General features: G+C 49.2%; 1 protein-coding gene across 1 annotated transcript in view; it reads right to left on the reverse strand.

Annotated features, from left to right (window-relative positions):
• Positions 1 to 25,384, reverse strand: part of CPLX3 (complexin 3) — a 121,657-nt gene extending 96,273 nt beyond the window's left edge. The window contains exon 1 of the mRNA XM_078685129.1: positions 24,184 to 25,384. Coding sequence (XP_078541255.1) covers positions 24,184 to 24,347 — 164 coding nt within the window. The 5' untranslated portion in view covers positions 24,348 to 25,384. The remainder of the gene's footprint in view (positions 1 to 24,183) is intronic.
• Between the last annotated feature and the right edge of the window lie 1,028 nt (positions 25,385 to 26,412).

Consider the following 26,412-nt stretch of genomic DNA (forward strand, 5'->3'; position numbering starts at 1 on the left):
GTGTGTAGCTGTGCATGTGTATATGTGTGTTTGCGCACTTCAGGGAATCTGAGGCAGGAGATGTGCACGGCGCCGGCCTGGACGTGCGCGTCCACAGACACCAATCGTCGCGCAAGCCCGACCCCTGTCTCAGATTCCCAGGAGACGGGCAACATTAGTTGTCGAGCTGGACGCAATGCTTCGCATTGCTTTCTCCAGCTCGATTTAAAAACTACCCCAAAACCCGGCTCTAACCCCACTTACCTCTCCCAATCCATCCTGTTCCTGGGCCCGCCCATCTCAGCACCTAGACCGTGCATTGCCATAGCCACACATGTGCGTGGTTAAGTCAAGCATGGTTGCGCTTGTGTTGGAACGGCAAGCGTGGCTCTGCCCATGTTGTTTATGTCATTTCCCCATGCTGTGGATACCGCTGTATCAGTAAAAATATACATTTTGTTGATTATAGTACTATGTGCAGACTCACTGCAATTATGCAGCAGGGTTGACTAAATTATGAAGGAGGAAAAAGATTATTCCGTATAAAAAGGCACATTTTGTGCAATATCGCTATATTTTTTGTCATATTCGACACGTTAAGTCCCTCTGGACGAAGACTTGACCGCATTAGTGTTAGTTTAACATCTAAATCCAGTAATCAGCAATTGAAAGATGACCGGTTGGCGGTTGCAAAGGGTTAACACTGCGTGGCAACATGTGCAACTTTTAATGCGTTTGAGGAAGAAACACATTTTTTTGTTAACATCTGCAGCTTATGCAGTAGATGATGTATTGTATGTCAAGGGCAAACAATCCATAATTGTGTATAAAATGCAGAATCGCATAATTCCAGCGGCTTTGGCTATACGCCATCCTCCTCCGGTGATGTGGGCAAGCGGATGCAGTATGTGCATGTTATGGTGGTGCGGGCTTGCTACAGATATGTGTACCTGTTATTGTGGTGTATGCATGCCGGGAAGCTTTCTGTATGTTATGGTGATCTGTGCAGGTTATGGTGATGAGTATATGCTATCATGCTATGTACATGCTACAGTTTTGTGTGCCCTTTATGGTGATGCGTGGTGCCTGTGTGAGCATGTTTTGGTGCTGTTTTAGTTGAGCTATGTTGGGTGCATGCTACATTGCCATGAGTAGTCTGTTGTGGTTTGTGTATTTTTTAATATTGGGTGTACCTGTATTATTAGTGTGTGCATGTTACCGTGTTGTGTACAGGTTGTAAGTGCAGGTCGTGTCATTCTATGTACCTGCTTTATTGGGGCGTGCATGTTGCGGTGTTGTGTACAGGTTGTAAGTGCACGTTGTGTCACTGTATGTACCTGCTTTATTGGGGTGTGCATGTTACCGTGTTGTGTACAGGTTGTAGGTGCACATTGTGTCACTCTATGTACCTGCTTTATTGGGGCTTGCATGTTACGTTGTTGTGCACAGATTGTAAGTCAACGTTGTGTCACTCTATGTACCTGCTTTATTGGGGTGTGCATGTTACCCTGCTGTGTACAGGTTGTAAGTGCTTGTTGTGTCACTCTTTATTGGGGTGGGTATGTTACTGTGTTGTGTACAGGGAGTAAGTTCACATTGTGTCACTCTATGTACCTGTTTTATTGGGGTGTGCATGTTGCGGTGTTGTGTACAGGTTGTAAGTGCACATTGTGTCACTCTATGTACCTGCTTGATTCAGGCATGCATGTTACCGTGTTGTGTACAGGTTGTAAGTGCACGTTGTGTCACTCTATGTACCTGTTTTATTGGGGCGTGCATGTTGCGGTGTTGTGTACAGGTTGTAAGTGCACGTTGTGTCACTCTATGTACCTGCTTTATTGGGGCATGCATGTTGCGGTGTTGTGTACAGGTTGCAAGTGCACGTTGTGTCACTCTATGTACCTGCTTTATTGAGGCGTGCATGTGGCGGTGTTTTGGACAGGTTGCAAATGCACGTTGTGTCACTCTATGTAATTGCTTTGTTGAGGCGTGCATGTTGCGGTGTTGTGTACAGGTTGCAAATGCACGTTGCGTCCCTCTATGTACTAGCTTTATTGAGGCGTGCATGTTGTGGTGTTGTGTACAGGTTGCAAGTGTACGTTGTGTCACTCTGTACCTGCTTTATTGGGGCGTGCATGTTGCGGTGTTGTGTACAGGTTGCAAGTGCACGTTGTGTCACTCTATGTACCTGCTTTATTGGGGTGTGCATGTTACCGTGTTGTGTACAGGTTGTAGGCGCACATTGTGTCACTCTATGTACCTGCTTTATTGGGGCTTGCATGTTGCGTTGTTGTGCACAGATTGTAAGTCAACGTGTCACTCTATGTACCTGCTTTATTGGGGTGTGCATGTTACCCTGCTGTGTACAGGTTGTAAGTGCACGTGGTGTAACTCTATGTACCTACTTTATTGGGGCGTGCATGTGACGGTGTTGTGTACAGGTTGTAAGTGCACGGCGTGTCACTCTATGTATCTGCTCTATTGGGACGTACATGTTGCGGTGTTGTGTACAGGTTGTAAGTGTATGTTGTGTCATTCTATGTACCTGCTTTATTGGGAAGTGCATGTTACTGTGTTGTGTACAGGTTGTAAGTTCATGTTGTGTCACTCTATGTACCTGCTTTATTGGGGTGTGCATGTTGTGACATTGTGTACAAGTTGTAATTGCATGTTGTATCACTCTATGTACATGCTTTATTGGGGCGTGCATGTTACCGTGTTGTGTACAGGTTGTAAGTGCATGTTGTGTCACTCTTCATTGAGGTAGGCATGTTACCGTGTTGTGTACAGGTTGTAAGTGCTTGTTGTGTCATTCTTTATTCGGGTGGGCATGTTACCTTGTTGTGTACAGGTTGTAAGTGCACAGTGTGTCACTCTATGTACATGCTTTATTGGGGCGTGCATGTTACCGTGTTGTGTACAGGTTGTAAGTGCATGTTGTGTCACTCTTTATTGAGGTAGGCATGTTACCGTGTTGTGTACAGGTTGTAAGTGCTTGTTGTGTCATTCTTTATTCGGGTGGGCATGTTACCTTGTTGTGTACAGGTTGTAAGTGCACAGTGTGTCACTCTATGTACCTGCTTTATTGGGGCATGCATGTTGTGGTGTTGTGTACAAGTTGTAAGTGCATGTTGTCTCACTCTATGTACCTGCTTTATTGGGGCGTGCATGTTGCGGTGTTGTGTACAGGTTGTAAGTGCATGTTGTGTCACTCTATGTACCTGCTTTATTGGGGCATGCATGTTACGGTGTTGTGTACAGGTTGTAAGTTCACGCTGTGTCACTCTATGTACCTGTTTTATTGGGGTGTGCATGTTGTGGCGTTGTGTACAGGTTGTAAGTGCATGTTGTGTCACTCTATGTACCAGCTTTATTGGGGCATGCATGTTACCGTGTTGTGTACAGGTTGTAAGTGCTTGTTGTGTCACTCTTTATTCGGGTGGGCATGTACCATGTTGTGTACAGGTTGTAAGTGCACAGTGTGTCACTCTATGTACCTGCTTTACTGGGGCGTGCATGTTGCGGTGTTGTGTGCAGGTTGTAAGTGCATTTTGTGTCACTCTATGTACCTGCTTTATTGGGGCGTGCATGTTACGGTGTTGTGTACAGGTTGTAAGAGCACGTTGTGTTACTCTTCATTGGGGTGGACATGTTACCGTGTTGTGTACAGGTTGTAAGTGCTTGTTGTGTCACTCTTTATTGGGGTCTGCATATTGCGGTGTTGTGTACAGGCTGTAAGTGCATGTTGTGTTACTCTATGTACCTGCTTTATTGGGGCGTGCATGTTGCGGCATTGTGTACAGGTTGCAAGTGCACGTTGTGTCACTCTATGTACCAGCTTTATTGAGGCGTGCATGTTGCGGCGTTGTGTACAGGTTGCAAGTGCACGTTGTGTCACTCTATGTACCTGCTTTATCGGGGCGTGCATTTTGCGGCGTTGTGTACAGGTTGTAAGTGTACGTTGTGCTGCTTTATTGGGCGTGCATGTTGTGGCGTTGTGTACAGGTTGCAAGTGCACGGTGTGTCACTCTATGTACCTGCTTCATTGGAGCGTGCATGTGACGGTGTTGTGTACTGGTTTTAAGTGCACGTTGTGTCACTCTATGTACCAGCTTTATTGGGGCGTGCATGTGACGTTGTTGTGTACGGGTTGTAAGTGCATCTTGTGTCAATCTATGTACCTGCTGTATTGAGGCGTGCATTTGGCCGTGTTGTGTACAGTATGTTAGTGCACGGTGTGTCACTCTATGTACCTGTTGCTTTGGGGTTTGCATCTGGCGGTGTTGTTTACAGGTTGTAAGTGCACGGTGTGTCACTCTATGTACCTGCTGTATTGGGGCGTGCATCTGGTGGTGTTGTGTACAGGTTGTAAGTGCACGGTGTGTCACTCTATGTACCTGCTTTATTAGGGTTTGCATGTTGCGGGGTTGTGTACAGGTTCAAGTGCACGTTGTATCACTCTATGTACCTGCTTTATTGGGGCATGCATGTTGCGGCGTTGTGTACAGGTTGTAAGTGCACGTTGTGTCACTCTATGTACCTGCTTTATTGGGGCGTGCATGTTGCGGTCTTGTGTACAGGTTATAAGTAAGTGCACGTTGTGTCACTCTATGTACCTGCTTTATTGGGGCGTGCATGTTGCAGTGTTGTGTACAGGTTGTAAGTGCACGTTGTGTCACTCTATGTACCTGCTTTATTGGGGCGTGAATGTTGCGGTGTTGTGTACAGGTTGCAAGTGCACGTTGTATCACTCTATGTACCTGCTTTATTGGGGCGTGCATGTGGCGGTGTTGTGCACCGGTTGCAAGTGCATGTTGTGTCACTCTATGCACCTGCTTTATTGGGGCGTGAATGTTGCGGTGTTGTGTACAGGTTGCAAGTGCACGTTGTATCACTCTATGTACCTGCTTTTTTGGGGTGTGCATGTGGCGGTGTTGTGTACAGGTTGTAAGTGCACAGTGTGTCACTCTATGTACCTGCTTTATTGGTGCGTGCATGTTGCGGTGTTGTGTACAGGTTGTAAGTGCACGTTGTGTCACTCTATGTACCTGCTTTATTGGGGCGTGCATGTTGCAGTGTTGTGTACAGGTTGTAAGTGCACGTTGTGTCACTCTATGTACCTGTTTTACTGGGGCGTGCATGTTGCGGTGTTGTGTACAGGTTGTAAGTGCATTTTGTGTCACTCTATGTACCTGCTTTAATGGGGCGTGAATGTTGCGGTGTTGTGTACAGGTTGCAAGTGCACGTTGTATCACTCTATGTACCTGCTTTATTGGGGCGTGCATGTGGCAGTGTTGTGTACAGGTTGTAAGTGCACAATGTGTCACTCTATGTACCTGCTTTATTGGGGCGTGAATGTTGCGGTGTTGTGTACAGGTTGCAAGTGCACGTTGTATCACTCTATGTACCTGCTTTATTGGGGCGTGCATGTGGCGGTGTTGTGTACAGGTTGTAAGTGCACAGTGTGTCACTCTATGTACCTGCTTTATTGGTGCGTGCATGTTGCGGTGTTGTGTACAGGTTGTAAGTGCAAGTTTTGTCACTCTATGTACCTGCTTTATTGGGGTGTGCATGTTGCGGTGTTGTGTACAGGTTGTAAGTGCACGTTGTGTCACTCTATGTACCTGCTTTACTGGGGCGTGCATGTTGCGGTGTTGTGTACAGGTTGTAAGTGCATTTGTGTCACTCTATGTACCTGCTTTATTGGGGCGTGAATGTTGCGGTGTTGTGTACAGGTTGCAAGTGCACGTTGTATCACTCTATGTACCTGCTTTATTGGGGCGTGCATGTGGAGGTGTTGTGTACAGGTTGTAAGTGCACTTTGTGTCACTCTATGTACCTGCTTTATTGGGGCGTGCATGTTGCGGTGTTGTGTACAGGTTGCAAGTGCACGTTGTGTCACTCTATGTACCTGCTGTATTGGAGCGTGCATGTTGCGGTGTTGTGTACAGGTTGCAAGTGCACGTTTTGTCACTCTTTATAGGTCTCCCGCTCCGTTTGATCCGCAGATTGCAGCTCTTGCAGGATGCTGCTGCCAGGGTAATTCTGGGTCTGAGAAGACGAGAGCCGATCGTCCTTGAGTTGGAAAATCTGCGCTGGCTTCCTGTCCCCTCGCGGATCCCTTGAAATGGCCCCGCATCTGTCAGAGACCTCCCCACCCTCGGGGCCTGTCTTTTTCCTACAAGGCTTGTGACATTCAGCCCTACAGCGCAGTGAGCGCATGGCTTATATCGCGAGCCCTGATGATTCATGAGGTGGGAAATGTAAGCACACTTTTGTCACATTTTATGATAAAAACTCAATCATATTGCATGTTAAGGTCCTATGGGCAAGTTGTGCGGTGTGCATGTTATGCTTGCATTTGCATGCTCTGGTAGTATGTGCATACTGTCTGTGTGTGTGTGTGTACATGGTGCCTTTACATTATGGAGCTGGGTGCATATCTTGGTGCGTTGTATATGTCTTGGTGTGTGCACATCATTCCCCTGTAGGCATGTTATGGTAGTTATGGTAGTACTAGAGTGGCGTGTACTTGCTGTGGTGTGTGTGGCCCTCTGCAATATTTCTTGTCTGCATTAAGCTATAACGTGATTAGGTAGAAAGCAGAGCCTTTTTGCCTTTTTTTGCACCATTCTGGTAGATCAGGGGCCATATTATCAAGAAAGGGCGATCATTATCGCCGCTTTTATCGGCAGGAAACTGCCGCTAAAGCAGAGATAATGGGCTTGATAATATGCCCTTGTGACTTCCCATAGAAGCCCAGGTTAACACTAGAACCTGATAATCTTGATAATATGGCCCCCAGTGTTTTCTTCAGGGCTGCACTGGGATCGCAAACCGACCGGCCTTGGGGAATGGGGGGAAAGGGAGCAGGGGGGCTAGGGGTGCGGAGGGGGGCTGACGTGAACAATGCTGCTGAGCTGTTACATGGGGACGATTTTGCAGCACTGCCGCAAAACTGGCCCCCAGTTACTAAAAACAGCCCCCACCGGTCTAAAACCGGCCCCCACCTTTCCGGCCTACCAGGGAAACACCTGGTGCCCCCTACTGCCAGTCGGCATTGGTTTTCTTCCTTTGTGGACTTTATATCCGCGAGTCTACTACAGGGGCTTTATGTGTTTTAATCTTGCTAACAATTAGAGGACAATACTATGCTGGAATGGGATTGAATGCAAAGGGCACAATCACCCCACTCACTAGAATAGATGCTCAGAATCTACAAGGGGCATAAAGTATTTCACCTCTATCCGTGGGAGTGGATGACTTCATCCTCCACAGATAAAACCCATCCAGTCTCCTGTAACTAAGTCCTTCTTTTCCCCATAAGTGTGTGTTGTGTTACTTGAATTAAATGTGCTGTGTATGAAGCAGTTTGCAGTATGAATGTTGTCCTCTGAGAGGACATGTTGCACGAAATTAAATGAAAATGTATCAAAGCGCAAAGGCTGCTCCCGGCATGTGGCACAAGATGTTGGTTCTCTGCTTTGCATAAAGGCTTTCCGGCGTCCCTAAAGACTTCAGGGCAGTTTGTCCCAGTCTGGTGAGCTGCTATGCTATCTCAAGCCCAGATCCTTGATGCAACACAAAACTAGAACACAAAACTGGTACCTTTCTCTTTCTTTATGAAGGCCAAGGAGAACACACATGAAGATGTCTTTTGGTTTGGTTGGCTGGTGTTATGACTTTGAACTTGGCACCCCAGCTTGCAGTGCACACACAAACCACCAATGCCCCAGTTTTAGATAAATACTGGCCATCTCCAGTAGGTAGGTCGCATTCCTGAATATTTCTGGATATGTTCTGCTACACCAGCACAGATAGACATGTGACGGGGAAAGGGCTCTTTACCTAAGGGTGAGAACAAGTCTACCACTCGAAGGTAAGACCTGCTGCTGCGGACTGCCCTACAAGAAGAAGAAGCTGTTCTGCTAGTAGCGTTGGGAAGACCTGACCCCTTACCAGGAAGACATGGTTCAAGAACGGACGTCTACGCAGAGGTCCTCCCAAGCCACCCAGTAATCACAGGACCCTTCCACCCACTGGCCAGAACCAAACTAAAGCCATCTGCTCTGGAAGAGGGTCACGGTCCTGTAGGATACATGTCTGAACAGTGAGTGTGGTGAGTGTGCACTCCCAGGCATACCTTGAGGCATTCCCTATCAGTATGGGAGTCAGTGTCACCGCTTGTCAGGTCTGGGGGCTCAGTGGACTGATCCATCCACTCCACAAACCTGTGCTTGACTTTGAGGTCACAGGTTCAAACCCCAGCAAGCCCACTCAGCCTCTTATCCTTCTGAGTGCGATCAAGTGAATAAATGCCATACTGTTGAGTAAAAATAAACATCTGTTATTTAATGCCAAGAAGCTGCATGAGGCGCACTTTACAAATACCCATGCTATGTTATGGTTTTCAGCCAGAGAGGGACACTCATGTTTTTCACTTTCACCATTGACCTTAGGATAGTGTCCAGCTGGCTGAAGTTAACGTAAAAGTGAGTCTAAGTCCCAGACACTCAACAACGTCTTATAACAGGTGGGTACAGTGCGTCCACTATCACCTGAAATGAACGCCGTTGTTCATGGGATAGCCGCTGCCGCAACACTTACGCTTGCACATTGCAGGACATAGACACTGCGTCACTAAGTGGGATAACTCATGCTGTGAAGCGCTCCAATACCTATGGGTCTGGCTAGCGCTATATAAAACTCTTCAATAAATAAATAAATGGGATACCAGGGGGAAGCACAGAGATGCAACATGTTCTTGTAAATATGTTGCATCCCTGTGCTTCGGAAGTGCCGCAGCGTGGGACAGCCAAACTGCTAGTTGTGCCACGCTGCGGCACTTCCTTGTAGATCTGCCACCTTGTGTCCCGAGAGGGCAAATCCTTTGTGTAAGCAAAATATGGAGACTGTGGTTCAAGGACAGCTCCTGAATTATCTGCTCAGACCACTCACGTCTGTAGTATTTTGACAATGTATACGTTTTATACTTAGCCAACTTCCTGTTTTAGAAGTTGTATGGACATTGGCTGGCATCTCTAAGGAGGAGAGTGTGGGCGTTGTGTGGATGTTACAGAGAAACATTTAGCCTTGTGTGTTTCCCTTTGGGCTGTAGCTAATGATCTTAGAAATGATATCACTTTCTGTTTATTTCGAATACTAATGCTGAATAATTGAAGGCTGCTTTGAATCTAGTAATCACCTCCTTGCAGAAGGACACATATTTGATGGTGTCCAGGGTTACTGAAACAAGAGTGTTCTCCTAGTAATTAATTATTGTGATGAATACTCATTAAGTTCAAATGTTCACATCATGTTTTATGTGATATGGTCTTATAAAGTTAAAGTAAATCAGAAATAAACACAAAATGTAATTAGTGATGTTAACAGACAAACTAGAAGTGTACAAGGACTGGCTGCTTCAGGCACATGGCATGGATGAAGCCCCGGCTAAGGTACCCACGCCAAGGATATCATGCGATTGTAATGATACCAGCGTCTACTGATATCCTGCCATGCATTTCTAAGCGCGGTGCAGGTGCTATATCACCAAAAGTGTCTTCTGATCCCCTCGCCTCCCGGAAAGTAGAACATTACTTGTCAGAGTATTTCAGGCCACCGCAGAGATGTGCGTAGCTTCCTGGATGATGGTGCCTTACCATATAGAAAAGCTGCTGAAGGTGGTGTACAATGCTTTGTCCTATGGGCTAGGGTCTGTGGTGCTGTACATTGACACAGAGATAAAGGCAGCCAGCGGCTTCTGCATCCAGATCCCCAACACAGCAGAGGGAAATCAATCAATAAATAAGAATTGATTACTATGAAGGATTCAGGTGTTTACCCTGTACCTTTTTTTATATGAAATCTTTACCTACATAATAGATCATAAGCTCCTTCTAATGTTAGTTTAACATTTACCGAGCCTCTCCACAGCAAAACTGGTCTGCTATGTAATGTGCTACATCTTTGGATGTCCGATCAACAATGCAGTAGTTGCTTGTCTGGGATCACGGACGGGAGATCGGAAATAAAAATATTGTGTGGACAGAATATCGTGTCAAAAATATCGAGGACCAAAATACTGAGAAGGTAAGTGCAAATAGGTAATTATAGATTTACTATCCTTACCTCCACATCTATGTAGCTTAATGATATACATATCGTAGGGTGTATATATGTGAAGTTATATAGAGGACAACTTTGTTTACCCATAGAAACTTGCATCACGATATTTCTGTCCTCGATATTCTTGACACGATATTTTGTCCTACGATATTTTGTTTCCGATATTCTGTCTAAACACCGCTTGCGTGATCAGCGATGCAACATGCACACAATGCCTCCGCAGCCATTTAGAGGTACTGCCTGTGTGCGCGGCTTGGCAGCACCCACTGAGTGCCTGATATTGGAGGGACTGATCTATGATAATCTGATTTGTGGGAAGAGTGAGAATGAAATCATTGGCCACAGCGAGGCCACATCACAGCATGCTGTCTTAGATCTCTGACTATATGCTGCAGGATTACCCGTCAGAGCCATGACCTGTGGCTGACCTCCCGGCGCTCTGTGGGGGTGCAAGTGCAGTACTCCAAACTCACTTACACTAAGTTTATTCTGGAAAAGGAAAGGCTGACAGTGGTCCTGGAGTGTCCGCGTGCTTAGGTAAAGGTTCCCATCTCTGGAGGATGCACTATACGTCAACATTCGTACATATACTACATTTATTTTAAATCTAATAAACTCTCATTTTGTTTGGAGTGTTTTCTGACACAGACATCTCTCTCTCTCAAATACGTTATTCGGTTTGCAAGTATGAAAACCATAAAAGTTACACAATTCATTCATAAAAATATAAAAACCACAAATGTACATATCAGAAAAACATATTACACAAATTCCAGTTACATACAAGAAAAAATTCAATAATTTTATAGAAGGAGGAAGGGATAATCAACGGCACGATGTTATTAAAAAGTTACTTGATAAAATACAGTAGCCACATTATTCAGGGTTCCAGACATCCAGATTCTGCCCCATTTACACCCCAGAAGCCGCTGCACACACAATGGGGCCTTGTTATTTGGGACTCAATGTTTATTGCTCCCGAAGCCTCATACAAATATTCCGGTATGAAACAGAGAGTCCAAGCAGTAGAAAATGTGTCTCGCATTGATGCAGATGGTGTTCTTTGTGTGGCCATTTGAAAGAGTGTGTTCTAGGCAGCATTAAATGCTACCAAGAAAAGCCACAGGAATGGAGTTCAGCCTGGCGGGGGAGACTATAGTGGCGGGGGAGACTATAGGTGGGTTTTGCAGAGCCCCCTGTATGGTGAGCCTCATCTCTTGCAGGTGGATTCACCCTCAAAGTGGCAGGAGGACTGTCCTCGTGTTTTCAACATGAAAAACCAACCAAACCCCAAGCCAGCTCTATGACTCATCTTTGTTGTCAAGACTGATTGTCAAAATGTAGGCTCAACAGTTTAGAAGAATCCCTCTGAAAGACTGGAGTAAAACACCCCTGCATGGCACCCTATCATCTGCCTAAAACTGGTCTGTGGGACGTGTCATGCTAACCAAGGAGGTGCCCTAAACCAGGCGAGGGAGCCTGCCAACCCTGGAGGACTTCTGGTCATCGTAAAGAAGCACTGCGCATGGAACGGCTATGGTGTCACCCATCAGCTGATGTTCGAGCGATGAATAAGTGTGGAAGTTCATGAGCTATTCTCACTAGAAAAGTGGTATCGCAACCTCGGGATTGGCTCATGGATAGTACATAGATGTAGAAGTGGTGTCACTGAGGAAGGCACAAATGGGTTCTTGCATGCGTCACCAAGGAGGCAGGGACCTCATGTAATATGGATATGGAAGGATAAAGGAGAACGGTGGCAGGGAAGTAAAGCTCAGATGCCACTGTCAGCAGAGAGCTGTCAGCACAGCAGAAGGAGACCCACAACGAGCTGAGGGAGTGAGTGACCCCATAAGTCTATATATCAACAAAGGAGAGAGTGAGGGATTCTTCACCGTAGTGAACGGAGGGTACTCCTAGTCCCCGGGTCTGAAATCTGGTATAAACAAAGGAGGAGTATCACCAAAAGGACCAGGGAGGTACTTAATGGGATATCAGAAGAGAAAAGGATACTTTCCTTTTGTTAAGAAACCCCTCACTCACCAACCTAGTTGGTGACATGCTTCATCATCGGGGTCCACCCAGATGGCCGAGTGCCATCCGGGTGTGCTGCGACACCTGATTACAGTGGAGCTGGTTTTTGATGTGGAGTGCAAAAAAAGTGTTAAAAATTGACCTGGTATGCTTGTAGACAAAAACTTTAATCAGAAAGCCACTGGACAATAATAAAAAACAGAGTGTAGAAACTGGTAGGTTACAATGACCAGGTGTATCTATGTGAATAATATATAAAAAGCGGTCAACATGTTTCAACCTGTAAATGGTAATCCCAGGTTTTCGTCAGGACCAAAAAGGAAAATGGGTGGTGTACACACACTAACGTGTACTCAGTCCTAGATTCCGTGTACCGTGTTGCAAAAATGTGCAGCAGGCAAACTCACAGCCTAAATAGGCGAGAAAAAATGAAGAAACCTGTGGGAGGAAAACAAAGTAGTCACAAACATATTGTATACGTGCCTGTAACGTAGTGTAGGTTTTCATATTACTGCATGCTTCATGCGAATCCCCGCCCAACCCGGAAGCCGCCGCTAGATAACCTCCTCACTGGCGCTCCCTCATTGCTACGTGGACAACGAAGAGGCGTTTAGGTATCCGGAGTTCGGATTTCTTAGAAACTGTAAGTTTTCTTCAGGCGCTGCTGTCCAAATCGCCATGCTACAGTGGCTCTCTCTGGCTCATTTCGAACCACCTCTCTCCTTACCGATATACTGCCGGCTTTTTACTTATCTTGTACCACAGAATAGGTTTCCTCTTCAACAAGCCTTCCTCTGCCCCCCGGAGCAATTGAAACTCTGATTAGGAGTAAGATTCCCCCATTTGACAGCTGTCTTTCATAGTCAGATACAATTATATATGCATGCATGTATGAGAATAACTCACCTATGTATAAGTGAGTTCTAATAGTCACGCTACGAATAATTATTTGTGTGCTAGTGACATTTAACGGTATTTCCCAGCCACCACACACTACAATTGATCTGTGTGATTGAGTGAGCTTATCAGGATGGCTGATTCATAGCACCACCTATTTACGAGATACGGCCAGCTAGCACTACCACACTAGATACCAGTATCCACTCCCCTGGCATGTATTTTTACTATTAATGGGATTCGCATGAAGCATGCAGTAATATGAAAACCTACACTACGTTACAGGCACGTATACAATATGTTTGTGACTACTTTTGTTTTCCTCCCACAGGTTTCTTCATTTTTTCTCACCTATTTAGGCTGTGAGTTTGCCTGCTGCACATTTTTGCAACACAGTACACGGAATCTAGGACTGGGTACACGTTAGTGTGTGTACACCACCCATTTTCCTTTTTGGTCCTGACGAAAACCTGGGATTACCATTTACAGGTTGAAACATGTTGACCGCTTTTTATATATTATTCACATAGATACCCCTGGTCATTGTAACCTACCAGTATCTACACTCTGTTTTTATTATTGTCCAGTGGCTTTCTGATTAAAGTTTTTGTCTACAATCATACCAGGACAATTTTTAACACTTTTGTTGCACTCCACATCAAAAACCAGCTCCACTGTAATCAGGTGTCGCAGCACACCCGGATGGCACTCGGCCATCTGGGTGGACCCCGATGATGAAGCATGTCACCAACTAGGTTGGTGAGTGAGGGGTTTCTTAACAAAAGGAAAGTATCCTTTTCTCTTCTGATATCCCATTAAGTACCTCCCTGGTCCTTTTGGTGATACTCCTCCTTTGTTTATACCTGACCCCATAAGTCACCAGGAGAGGCCATCGCCAGGTCTGTACCAGGGGCATTGCCAACAGACCCTACCAGACCAAGCAGAGGCTGCAACATGCCCTGACGTAGGCCTGATCGAAGGACAGGAAATGTTTACTTGTAGTACTTGAGGTGTTTTGGTTTTGGTTATGGTTAAAGGTCGGAGAGGGGAGGACCTCTTTTGAGCATTCCCCATCCTAGGACAGGCACACGGGGATGACAGCCTCCCGCTCTGCACCCGGTCTTTAATAGTAACAGACTAGCGCCTAGAAGCAGAAGAGTGGGCGGGTCTATGAAGGTGACTGTGAGTAGATGTCACCTGGTGTCAGTCCTTACAATCGAGGTGTACTATGTGGGGTGCACTTCTGTGTGCCTGGGACGTGGGTGTACATCTGTGTGTGTGTGGGCGTGTGTGTGTGTGTGTCTGAGTGTGCGTGTGTGCATGGGTGTGCATCACCACCTCAGAAGCAGGGGTGAGCATGTCACCCCCAATGAAATTGAAAGAGCAGGTGGCCCAGGAGGGGACATTTACGCACAGCAAAGCTCCCGCCAGACGAGCAGTCAACGGCAGGCCAGAGATCAACTTGGCAACGAGGCCTACGAGATAGGACCAGCAGTGGGTGAGTGCTGTGCCAATGTGCAGAGGGTACAGCTCTGTGCTTGTTAGAATGGTTGGTGCATGTGATCAAATGTGCCTGGTACAGGGTGTGCATTGTATTCTCTTTGTGTGCATTCCAGGAGGCTGTGTTCATGTCACGATGATGTGCACATGTGCAAACTGTTGTAGTGTGTGCCCGTTGCAGTGTGTGTGCCTTGCGCATTGCTGTGCTGGGTGCAAGCTGCCCTCCTGTGTGCGTGTTTCTGTTATTCTTGGATGGTTGGGTGTACAGGCGGTGGTGCTCTGCGCATGCTCTGCTGCTGTCTTCATGCAATGGTGGTCTGTGTGTGTATTGTGGCGTGTGCATGCTGCAGTGCTGGATGCAAGCTGCCCTCCTGTGTGCGTGTTTCTGTTATTCTTGGATGGTTGTGTGTACAGGCGGTGGTGCTCTGCGCATGCTCTGCTGCTGTCTTCATGCAATGGTGGTCTTTGTGTGTATTGTGGTGTGTGCACATTGCTCTGCTGGGTGTGTGTACAGGTTGTGGTGCTCAGCGCATGCCCTGCTGCTGTCTTCATGCAATGCTGGTCCTTGTGTGTATTGTGGTGTGTGCACATTGCTGTGCTGGGTGTGTGTACAGGCTGTGGTGCTCAGCGCATGCTCTGCTGCTGTCTTCATGCAATGGTGGTCTTTGTGTGTATTGTGGTGTGTGCACATTGCTGTGCTGGGTGTGTGTACAGGCTGTGGTGCTCAGCGCATGCTCTGCTGCTGTCTTCATGCAAAGGTGGTCTTTGTGTGTATTGTGGTGTGTGCACATTGCTGTGCTGGGTGTGTGTACAGGCTATGGTGCTCTGCGCATGCTCTGCTGCTGTCTTCATGCAATGGTGGTCTTTGTGTGTATTGTGGTGTGCGTACATTGCTGTGCTGGGTGTGTGTTCATGCTGTGGTGCTCTGCGCATGCTCTGCTGCTGTCTTCATGCAATGGTGGTCTTTGTGTGCATTGTGCTGTGTGCACATTGCTGTGCTGGGTGTGTGTACAGATTGTGGTGCTCAGCGCATGCCCTGCTGCTGTCTTCATGCGATGGTGGTCTTTGTGTGTGTTGTGGTGTGTGCACATTGCTGTGCTGGGTGTGTGTACAGGCTGTGGTGCTCAGCGCATGCTCTGCTGCTGTCTTCATGCAATGGTGCTCTTTGTGTGTATTGTGGTGTGTGCACATTGCTGTGCTGGGTGTGTGTACAGGCTGTGGTGCTCTGCGCATGCTCTGCTGCTGTCTTCATGCAATGGTGGTCTTTGTGTGTATTGTGGTGTGTGCACATTGCTGTGCTGGGTGAGTGTACAGGCTGTGGTGCTCTGTGCATGCTCTGCTGCTGTCTTCATGCAATGGTGGTCTTTGTGTGTATTGTGGTGTGTGTACATTGCTGTGCTGGGTGTGTGTTCATGCTGTGGTGCTCTGCGCATGCTCTGCTGCTGTCTTCATGCAATGGTGGTCTTTGTGTGTATTGTGGTGTGTGCACATTGCTGTGCTGGTTGTGTGTACAGGCTGTGGTGCTCAGCGCATGCTCTGCTGCTGTCTTCATGCGATGGTGGTCTTTGTGTGGGTTGTGGTGTGTGCACATTGCTGTGCTGGTTGTGTGTACAGGTTGTAGTGCTCAGCGCATGCTCTGCTGCTGTCTTCATGCAATGGTGGTCTTTGTGTGTGTTGTGGTGTGTGCACATTGCTGTGCTGATTGTGTGTACAGGCTGTGGTGCTCAGCGCATGCTCTGCTGCTGTCTTCATGCGATGGTGGTCTTTGTGTGTGTTGTGGTGTGTGCACATTGCTGTGCTGGGTGTGTGTACAGGCTGTGGTGCTCAGCGCATGCTCTGCTGCTGTCTTCATGCGATGGTGGTCTTTGTGTGTGTTGTGGTGTGTGCACATTGCTGTGCTGGTTGTGTGTACAGGTTGTGGTGCTCAGCGCATGCTCTGCTGCTGTCTTCATGAGATGGTGGTCTTTGTGTGTGTTGTGGTGTGTGCACATTGCTGTGCTGGTTTTGTGTACAGGTTGTGGTGCTCAGCGCATGCCCTGCTGCTGTCTTCATGCGATGGTGGTCTTTGTGTGTGTTGTGGTGTGTGCACATTGCTGTGCTGGGTGTGTGTACAGGCTGTGGTGTTCTGCGCATGCTCTGCTGCTGTCTTCATGCAATGGTGGTCTTTGTGTGTATTGTGGTGTGTGCACATTGCTGTGCTGGGTGTGTGTACAGGCTGTGGTGCTCTGCGCATGCTCTGCTGCTGTCTTCATGCGATGGTGGTCTTTGTGTGTATTGTGGTGTGTGCACATTGCTGTGCTGGTTGTGTGTACAGGTTGTGGTGCTCAGCGCATGCTCTGCTGCTGTCTTCATGCAATGGTGGTCTTTGTGTGTATTGTGGTGTGTGCACATTGCTGTGCTGGGTGTGTGTACAGGTTGTGGTGCTCAGTGCAAGCCCTGCTGCTGTCTTCATGCGATGGTGGTCTTTGTGTGTGTTGTGGTGTGTGCACATTGCTGTGCTGGTTGTGTGTACAGGCAGGGGTGCTCAGCGCATGCTCTGCTGCTGTCTTCATGCGATGGTGGTCTTTGTGTGTGTGTGTTGTGGTGTGTGCACATTGCTGTGCTGGTTGTGTGTACAGGTTGTGGTGCTCAGCGCATGCCCTGCTGCTGTCTTCATGCGATGGTGGTCTTTGTGTGTGTTGTGTGCACATTGCTGTGCTGGTTGTGTGTACAGGCTGTGGTGCTCTGCGCATGCTCTGCTGCTGTCTTCATGCAATGGTGGTCTTTGTGTGTATTGTGGTGTGTGCACATTGCTGTGCTGGGTGTGTGTACAGGCTGAGGTGCTCTGCGCATGCTCTGCTGTTGTCTTCATGCAATGGTGGTCTTTGTGTGTATTGTGGTGTGTGCACATTGCTGTGCTGGTAGTGTGTACAGGTTGTGGTGCTCGGCGCATGCTCTGCTGCTGTCTTCATACGATGGTGGTCTATGTGTGTGTTGTGGTGTGTGCACATTGCTGTGCTGGGTGTGTGTACAGGCTATGGTGCTCAGCGCATGCTCTGCTGCTGTCTTCATGCGATTGTGGTTTTTGTGTGTGTTGTGGTGTATGCACATTGCTGTGCTGGGTGTGTGTACAGGTTGTGGTGCTCAGCGCATGCTCTGCTGCTGTCTTCATGCAATGGTGGTCTTTTTGTGTGTTGTGGTGTGTGCACATTGCTGTGCTGGTTTTGTGTACAGGTTGTGGTGCTCAGCGCATGCCCTGCTGCTGTCTTCATGCGATGGTGGTCTTTGTGTTTGTTGTGGTGTGTGCACATTGCTGTGCTGGGTGTGTGTACAGGCTATGGTGCTCAGCGCATGCTCTGCTGCTGTCTTCATGCGATAGTGGTTTTTGTGTGTGTTGTGGTGTATGCACATTGCTGTGCTGGGTGTGTGTACAGGTTGTGGTGCTCAGCGTATGCTCTGCTGCTGTCTTCATGCAATGGTGGTCTTTGTGTGTGTTGTGGTGTGTGCACATTGCTGTGCTGGGTGTGTGTACAGGCTATGGTGCTCAACGCATGCTCTGCTGCTGTCTTCATGCGATTGTGGTTTTTGTGTGTGTTGTGGTGTATGCACATTGCTGTGCTGGGTGTGTGTACAGGTTGTGGTGCTCAGCGCATGCTCTGCTGCTGTCTTCATGCAATGGTGGTCTTTGTGCGTGTTGTGGTGTGTGCACATTGCTGTGCTGGTTGTGTGTACAGGCTGTGGTGCTCAGCGCATGCTCTGCTGCTGTCTTCATGCGATGGTGGTCTTTGTGTGTGTGTGTTGTGGTGTGTGCACATTGCTGTGCTGGTTGTGTGTACAGGTTGTGGTGCTCAGCGCATGCCCTGCTGCTGTCTTCATGCGATGGTGGTCTTTGTGTGTGTTGTGGTGTGTGCACATTGCTGTGCTGGTTGTGTGTACAGGCTGTGGTGCTCTGCGCATGCTCTGCTGCTGTCTTCAAGCAATGGTGGTCTTTGTGTGTATTGTGGTGTGTGCACATTGCTGTGCTGGTTGTGTGTACAGGTTGTGGTGCTCAGCGCATGCTCTGCTGCTGTCTTCATACGATGGTGGTCTTTGTGTGTGTTGTGGTGTGTGCACATTGCTGTGCGTGTGTGCAGGTTGTGGTGCTCAGCGCATGTTCTGCTGCTGTCTTCATGCAATGTTGGTCTATGTGTGTGTTGTGGTGTGTGCACATTGCTGTGCTGGGTGTGTGTACAGGCTATGGTGCTCAGCGCATGCTCTGCTGCTGTCTTCATGCGATTGTGGTTTTTGTGTGTGATGTGGTGTGTGCACATTGCTGTGCATGTGTGCAGGTTGTGGTGCTCAGCGCATGTTCTGCTGCTGTCTTCCTGCAATGTTGGTCTATGTGTGTGTTGTGGTGTGTGCACATTGCTGTGCGTGGTGTGTGTACAGGCTATGGTGCTCAGCGCATGCTCTGCTGCTGTCTTCATGCGATGCTGGTCTTTGTGTGTGTTGTGGTGTGTGCATATTGCTGTGCTGGGTGTGTGTACGGGTTGTGGTGCTCAGCGCATGCTCTGCTGCTGTCTTCGTGCGATGGTGGTCTTTGTGTGTGTTGTGGTGTGTGCACATTGCTATGCTGGGTGTGTGTACAGGTTGTGGTGCTCAGCGCATGCTCTGCTGCTGTCTTCATGCAATGGTGGTCTTTGTGTGTGTTGTGGTGTGTGCACATTGCTGTGCTGGGTGTGTGTACAGGCTATGGTGCTCAGCGCATGCTCTGCTGCTGTCTTCATGCGATTGTGGTTTTTGTGTGTGTTGTGGTGTATGCACATTTATTATTTATTTATTTGTGGGTTTCTAGTCGACTCCCGAAGGAGTATCTCTGCGCTGTAGACCGCTGGGGAACCCGTCCTGGCTTTCCCTGTGAGATGGTCCCTACTGGGTATCTCCAATGTGAAACCAGGCATCCCCGGCGTATGTGGGGGGCCGTTGTGGAGATGAGGCAAGCTAATGCCCAGAGTTGCCGAGTGTGATCCCTGGTTAGAGTAGGCACCGAGGCGAGAATTATCGAGTCCGCTGACCCTGGTCCACGACCCTGCCCCGTCGGTAATTGAACCCTGGTCCCGGGCCGTCCTCTGCTTCCGGGTCTGCTGCCTCTAACCAGTGAGCCACACCACTCCACTTGCTGTGCTGGGTGTGTGTACAGGTTGTGGTGCTCAGCGCATGCTCTGCTGCTGTCTTCCTGCAATGGTGGTCATGCGATTGTGGTTTTTGTGTGTGTTGTGGTGTATGCACATTGCTGTGCTGGGTGTGTGTACAGGCTGTGGTGCTCAGCGCATGCTCTGCTGCTGTCTTCATGCAATGGTGGTCTTTGTGTGTGTTGTGGTGTGTGCATGCCGCAGTGCTTTGTTCATGGATTGTTGATTTGTGCGGTTACACTCGCATGAACCTAGAAAGGTGTGTGCATGTTTTGCTACCATGTGCAAGTTGCGGTGGTGTACACGCGTGATGGTAATGTGCGCGTGTTATGACGTTGCTCGTATTACATTGCCAGGCCCTCATTTCACAAATTGTGCATATTATGGTGTGTGCATAATAGGGTAACTGCGTGTTTTTGGGGTGATGTGTGCATGCTAGAACGCTGGGTGTGCATGCTACTGTAGTGTGTGCATGTTACGGTGTGGTGTGCATTCAGCGTGTCACATCGTGTATACTCGGTGCTGGGAGTTTACTCCGTATGTGGGATGTCCAGGTCTGGGTCCACAGACCCAATAACGCATGCACCCCCTGACCACAAACCCACACAGGTGCTGCCGGGGCAGTTATTTCTGGTAAACACCACTTTAGCGCCCTGAATTGGATTAAATTGATCCGGAGCAGGAGGCGTGATATTGAGACATCACTGTCCCGGCTGATGGGTGGGCGCAGCAGCTGTCCCACGAGCCGTCTCCTACCTTCAGTTATTCCTTTCTCTCCTCTCTGAACTTTCACTTTTCTCGACGAACTCTTGTCTCGGATTGCTGACCTCCCCCATCTGCCTCGACCTTTATTGTGTCTCTCCTTTACCTCCAAATACTTGATTTTTTTCTTTATAAATCGGTTCCCATTTACGCGTTGGATAGAACCGTGTGCGTCAGTCAGTGGGTGAATGTGTAAGTTAGTCTGGAAGTTGGGGGCGGGGGCGGGGCTTGAAGAAATGTACTATGTTGAGAGTTGAGTTGACCTAGACTCCTAGAGACATAAGGGCCGAGTTAAAGGTGGGCGGCTCTGCCAAAAAGTGGCACGTGTCCTCTGTGCTCCCGGCCCCCCAGGAATGCAAGCCCCCTATCATTAGGTGTGAGGCGCAAACTCCTGTTCCGCGGTAGATTGGAATCCCGGGGGTAATTGCCAGCTGCAGTCAGTATCGCGCGCCTGCCACTTTCATCAGGGTCAGCCACGGTCAGTGACGTCAGGTCAAAGCTGCCAACATGTACCAGGGGAGCCTTCAGGGTAATTACTGAGACGTGTGTAACCTGGTACGGCTGCCACTGATTACTCCATGTTGTGCTGGGTTTTTAGGAGAAAACACAGACTAGAAGGTATTTACTGCAACCAATACCTCGCCCCACAGTGTCGGTCGTTGCCATATCTGTTAAATACCTCATTCCCACCTGGGGCATTTGTAATTAGGGCATTAGTGTCAGACCCCTCTGTTTGAGTTCACTCCATGGAAAAAAGCCCACGTGGGCAATCACCGGGCAGCATTCTCCAGAGGGTAGATTTCTGGTGCCCACGTTTGGAGGTCTGTATTCTGCAAGCAGTGACGGGCACGGGTGGGTTTTCTACCAAAGGCTTGTCCCAGAAGTGGCTCTCATTCCGTGGATGCAGCCCCGGTGCTGCAGGAAGCTGCCCATTGCAGCACTGGGGGTGGGTCAAATGTGCCCCTGCAGCCTGGGCAGAGATGGCAATGAACCCATGCTGAGGGGAGTCAAGTCTGCCAGGTAACCTCTAAACCAAGAACACTGTATGTTAGCACAGTTCAAATGCATGTTTAAATGCGTGTTTAGTTATCTATAGCACCAAGAAGCTGGTGTAACTGCAAAAACTAAAACATAAAGCTATAAATAAACACCTCTCGCCGTCTTTACTGCCTTTCTCCGCCCGCCATTGCCTCCCCCACTTTGTCTTACTCCCTTTAATTTCTCTGGTTCTCTCTCTTTTTCATCCACTCTGTCACTCGTTAAAGTAAATTGACGTGGGGTGGGGGGCAAATGTCTTAATGGCAATCAAAATCCCCCCTGCTGCTATATTTGGAGGTTTTGGACGAGAGGGCCCTTCTTAAAGGCCCCCAAACAGACACACAAACGAAGAGGGGCTGCAGGGACCGACGTGTCTTTCTTGCCCCTCCCCCGCTCTCTCTTTACCTCTGACTGCCCCTTCCTTGTCTCACTGCCCTGCACACGTCATCCCTCGCCCGCCCTGCGCTCCTAGAAACACGTTGTTAATCGCTGACCGGAGCCTCACGTTCAGAGGGCGCGGGCCCAGATAAACGGGGCAGGATGGCCCCGCCCGCCCCCGGCGCACAGATTGCACGGGGATTAACACAACGGATTTTAAGGACAATACTACAAATGTTACTTTGCTTCGGGGGAAGGAGGGCGACATCCGGGTATCGAAAACCAGCACCAGGAAATAGATGCAGTTTACAGTTACCTAGAGCTCGTGCACACAGGAGCAGTGTCCAGGCCTAGCCTTCAGACTAGTACCCCAGACTATTCTCCAGCCTAAAGGCCTGATGTGGAGGTTGGAGGGCCGGTCACTGCATCACGAACGTGATGGACATCCGGCCTGCACTATTTCAAATCCATCATATCCAGGGCAAAAGTCCTAAAAAAAAGTGGGGGGGACTAACCTAGTTAAGCAGTATGCAAGTGACATCATGGTGCGCGACTTCATGGCACGTAACATCACAGCACATGACATCACTACGCATGACGTCACAAGAATTGACATCATAGAAAGTTGCATCAAAAACCACAACTTTACGGAAGTGGCATCACAAGAAGCGACATCAGATCTAAAGCCCTCACATATATGTTTAGCAGGTCTATCATGAGTACGCTTTAGTGCATTGCGAGGATAATAGCACTGAGAGCTATGGAAGATGATATGTGACTTGTACATCTTGCAATCCCCCAGTTTTATGTAACATATCCTGTACATTCATTTACAAACATATAATTAATTGCACATGTAATATGCACGTGTTGATGTAAAGCTCTCTGACACCCTCCATTGGAATGAGTAGGGCTATACAAGAAAAAATAGTGGGACTTAAATTATTTCAACGCCTCCTCAGGTGTAGTATGCTCTATTTGATTGCAATTTGCTTTGTTAAATGCTGGGAAAGACCAACACATCTGATATTCTTACAGGCATGCATATCTCCTGAACAGGGACTGAACAAAACGAAAAGCTGCCTTTCTTGAGTAGGTGTGAAGTGCTAACAAGGTGTGAGCCTTTGTTTTCCCTCTGCTTCATTTACATCAGGTGTGAGGCTCCTGACTGCTACCAGCCAAGAGACTTGGAGGCCTGATGACACCTCAAATTCAGCCTTTGTTATGGGCCCAGCAGGAGTCTTAACTAAGAAAGCCGCCTCCCACCTGTACCTGCACGTTGTTGCTTCTTGCAGAAGTAAAGCAAACAACATGCAGGCGCTGCTGAAAGTGTCCAGGTGTTTGGAAATGATACTGGGAAGAGTCCAGCACAGTATTCAGTGCGGCCCAAACACTTGGCAGGGTGGACTGCGTTCACCCTGTCAAAGAAGTGGGTGGACGCCATCCACTAGTGTGTATCCCCGACTCGTGTCCGGATCATATCCCACGTCATTTGTAGTAAGGTGGCCAAGGTACTCACGCCTGTGGCAGAGGGCCTGACAGCCAAACACCAAAGCAGGCCCTACTATCCTTTACTATTACTTGGAACTGGAAGCTATTACTGGAGCCTGGCAGGGGTGCCTAGACTGGTGCCCAAGATGAGAACTGAGGATGGCACCTACTAGCGCTCAGAACGGGCACTCAGGACCAGTGCCAGTTAGCAGTACCCCTAACTAATACCTAGAACCAGGACTAGTTTCAAGAATTCAGCCCTGGCACTCACTCAAAATATATTTTAAGAACCAGTTTCCATGGTTAGACCCAGAAACTAGGTCCAGTGCCTCGGTATAGCTATTACCACTAACAAACGTGTTCAGAACCAGTTACCATGGCCAGTATTCTGGACCTGTGCTCTAAACTTTGTACCAGGACCAGGAACTAGCAACTATGACCATTGCCTATATCAATTAGCCAGGCCCAGTACCATCAACTAGTCCGAAGAGCCATTGCCCAGAGCGAGTACTTGCAACGAAGACCCAGAGACAGGACGGACGGCAATATCCCTGCCTAGAACCACTAAACTGTAACAGTGCCGGGAGTTAGCGCCTAGATCTAGACCGAGAACCAACCCGCCACCCACAACTAGCACCCAGAAGTAGTACCCAGTCCAGTAACAAGAAGCAGGCAAGTATACATACACAGGGACCCAAGAATAGTACAGCAGAGCAGAAGCTAGGGTTCAACCACATGCACCTCAAGGGCGCCTACAAATGGAACTGTTCAGCCTCGCAGCGCTTATTAAGTCAATCAATAACACCAACAGGCAGAGCAGCCTTACTTCTCTTCCAGCAGCTGCTTCTGGTACTCCTCATACTCCTCCCGGGTCATGCCCTGGGCCTCCGCCGCAGACTTCTCCCCTTCGCCCTTCTCCTCTCCTTTGCCCAGACCCCCGGTGAGGTTCTTCAGCTGGCCCCCCACCACCGTCTTCACCATGAACGCCATTCTGGGGGTGCAGATCCGGCCCCGGTGAGCCTGGGAAAGCCTCGTGCGCTCGGAGTTCACGGGAGACCCGGGAGGTCAGAGTTCAAAGCTGAGGACGCAGAGGCTAGAGTCAAAACAGTGCAGTCTGTCTGTCCTCAGAGGAGCCTCGGGAGCTTAGAATCAGAGCGGGGCAGTCTGTCTTTCCTAAGAGGAGCCTCGGGAGCTTAGAATCAAAGCTGGGCCGTCTGTCTGTCCCAAGAGGAGCCTCGGGAGCTTAGGATCGGAGCTGTCTATCCTTAGAGGAGCCTGTCATCGAAGAAGCCTCGGTAACGGAGAGTTCAGAATCAGAGCTGGGCAGTCTGTCTGTCCTCGGAGGAGCCTGGGGGTTCAGAATCAGAGCTGGGCAGTCCGTCTGTCCTCGGAGGAGCCTGGGGTGTTCAGAATCGGGGCTGGGCAGCCTGTCTGTCCTCGGAGGAGCCTGGGGGATTCAGAATCGGGGCTGGGCAGTCTGTCTGTCCTCGGAGGAGCCTGGGGGTCCAGAATCAGAGCTGGGCAGTCTGTCTGTCCTCGGAGGAGCCTGGGGGTCCAGAATCAGAGCTGGGCAGTCCGTCTGTTCTCGGAGGAGCCTGGGGGGTTCAGAATCGGGGGTGGGTAGTGTACGTGGGAGCCTCGGTAGCTGAGATTGGGCGTCTAGAGCCGTGGCACGCCGGGGACTCAGGAATAGCCCCTCGCCACAAACTTTTCTGAACCAGCCGCACCCCGAGTCTTCCGAGACAGCCCCGCAGTTCTAATACCAAAACCGTGCACAGCCGCCGAGGAGCCCCTCTGCTCTCAGACTGGAGTCCCCCCAGACACCGCAGCTCCTCCCCTGGCGCACCCGGGGTACCCCTGAGCTCGGCGTGGCCGGGTCCGGTGCTCCTCTCGCTCGGGCTCCGGAGGCGGCGTCCAGTCCCCGCAGACTCCGCGTGCGCTCCCGGTGTCCGCGCCGGCTCTCCTGGAGTGATGGGCTCTTCAGCACCGCGGCTGGTGGACAGCGCCGCGGCCCCGCCTCTCACGACTGCTGCCTGTCTGTCTGGGGAGGAGTGGCACGGGGGAGAGGGGGAGGTCTGAGGGAAGAGAGCGCACCAGGGAAGGGACTGTGAGTGAGGGGAGTGTGTGTGAGAGGTAAGTAGTGTCACGGAGTAGAGGGGGGTCCGACGGAAAGCAGCGCAAGAGGGAAGGGACTGTGACTGTGTGTGAGGACGGTGTTTGTGTGAGAGGTAAGTGGAATGCCACGGGGGAGGTCCGTGAGAAGGGACTGTGTGTGACGGGAGTATCGGTATGAGAGGTACGTGGAGTGTCACAGGGAAGAGGGGCTGTCTGAGGAAAGGGAGCGCACGAGGAAACGGACTGTGTGTGAGAGGAGTTTTTGTGTCAGGGGGTTGAGGGAGAGGTCTGAGGGAAGGGATCGCACAAGGGAAGGGACATTGTGTGAGGGGGCTGTGTGTGACGGGAGTGTTTGTGTAAGGGGTAAGTGTAGTGCCACGAGGGGGTGGTCCGAGGACAGGGGGCGCACGAGGGAAGGGGCTGTGTGTGACGGGAGTGTTTGTGCAAGTTGTAAGTGTAGTGTCACGAGGGGCGGTCCGAGGACAGGGGGCGCACGAGGGAAGGGGCTGTGTGTGACGGAGTGTTTGTATGAGAGGTATGTGGAGTGTCACGGGGTAGAGGTGGAGGTATGAGGGAAGGGACATTGTGTGCTGGGACTGTGTGTGACGGGAGTGTTTGTGTAACGGTCTGAGGGGTACTAAGTACCAGACAGTACTGGCCCATAAAGCACTGCTCTTACTTTGCCCGGAGTTTGTCAGCTACTACTATTTTGGGTCTGACACACAAGGACTAACACAATATTGCTTTTTTGGACAGTGGTTATCCGAGGCCTTTTGATTCTACTGAATTCATAGATGTAATAAAGTGACAGCGACTTTCAGACAGCTCTCTTCATCCATTGGTCTGTTCAGCCATTGAACATGGTTCAATAGGTCAGTCCACTTAAATCATTGCTAATGTCACTGTGAGTGACATCATTCTCCTCTTTCACAACAAATAC

The sequence above is a fragment of the Lissotriton helveticus genome, chromosome 3_2, assembly GCF_964261635.1.
Source record: "Lissotriton helveticus chromosome 3_2, aLisHel1.1, whole genome shotgun sequence".
Classification (NCBI taxonomy): Eukaryota; Metazoa; Chordata; class Amphibia; order Caudata; family Salamandridae; genus Lissotriton; species Lissotriton helveticus.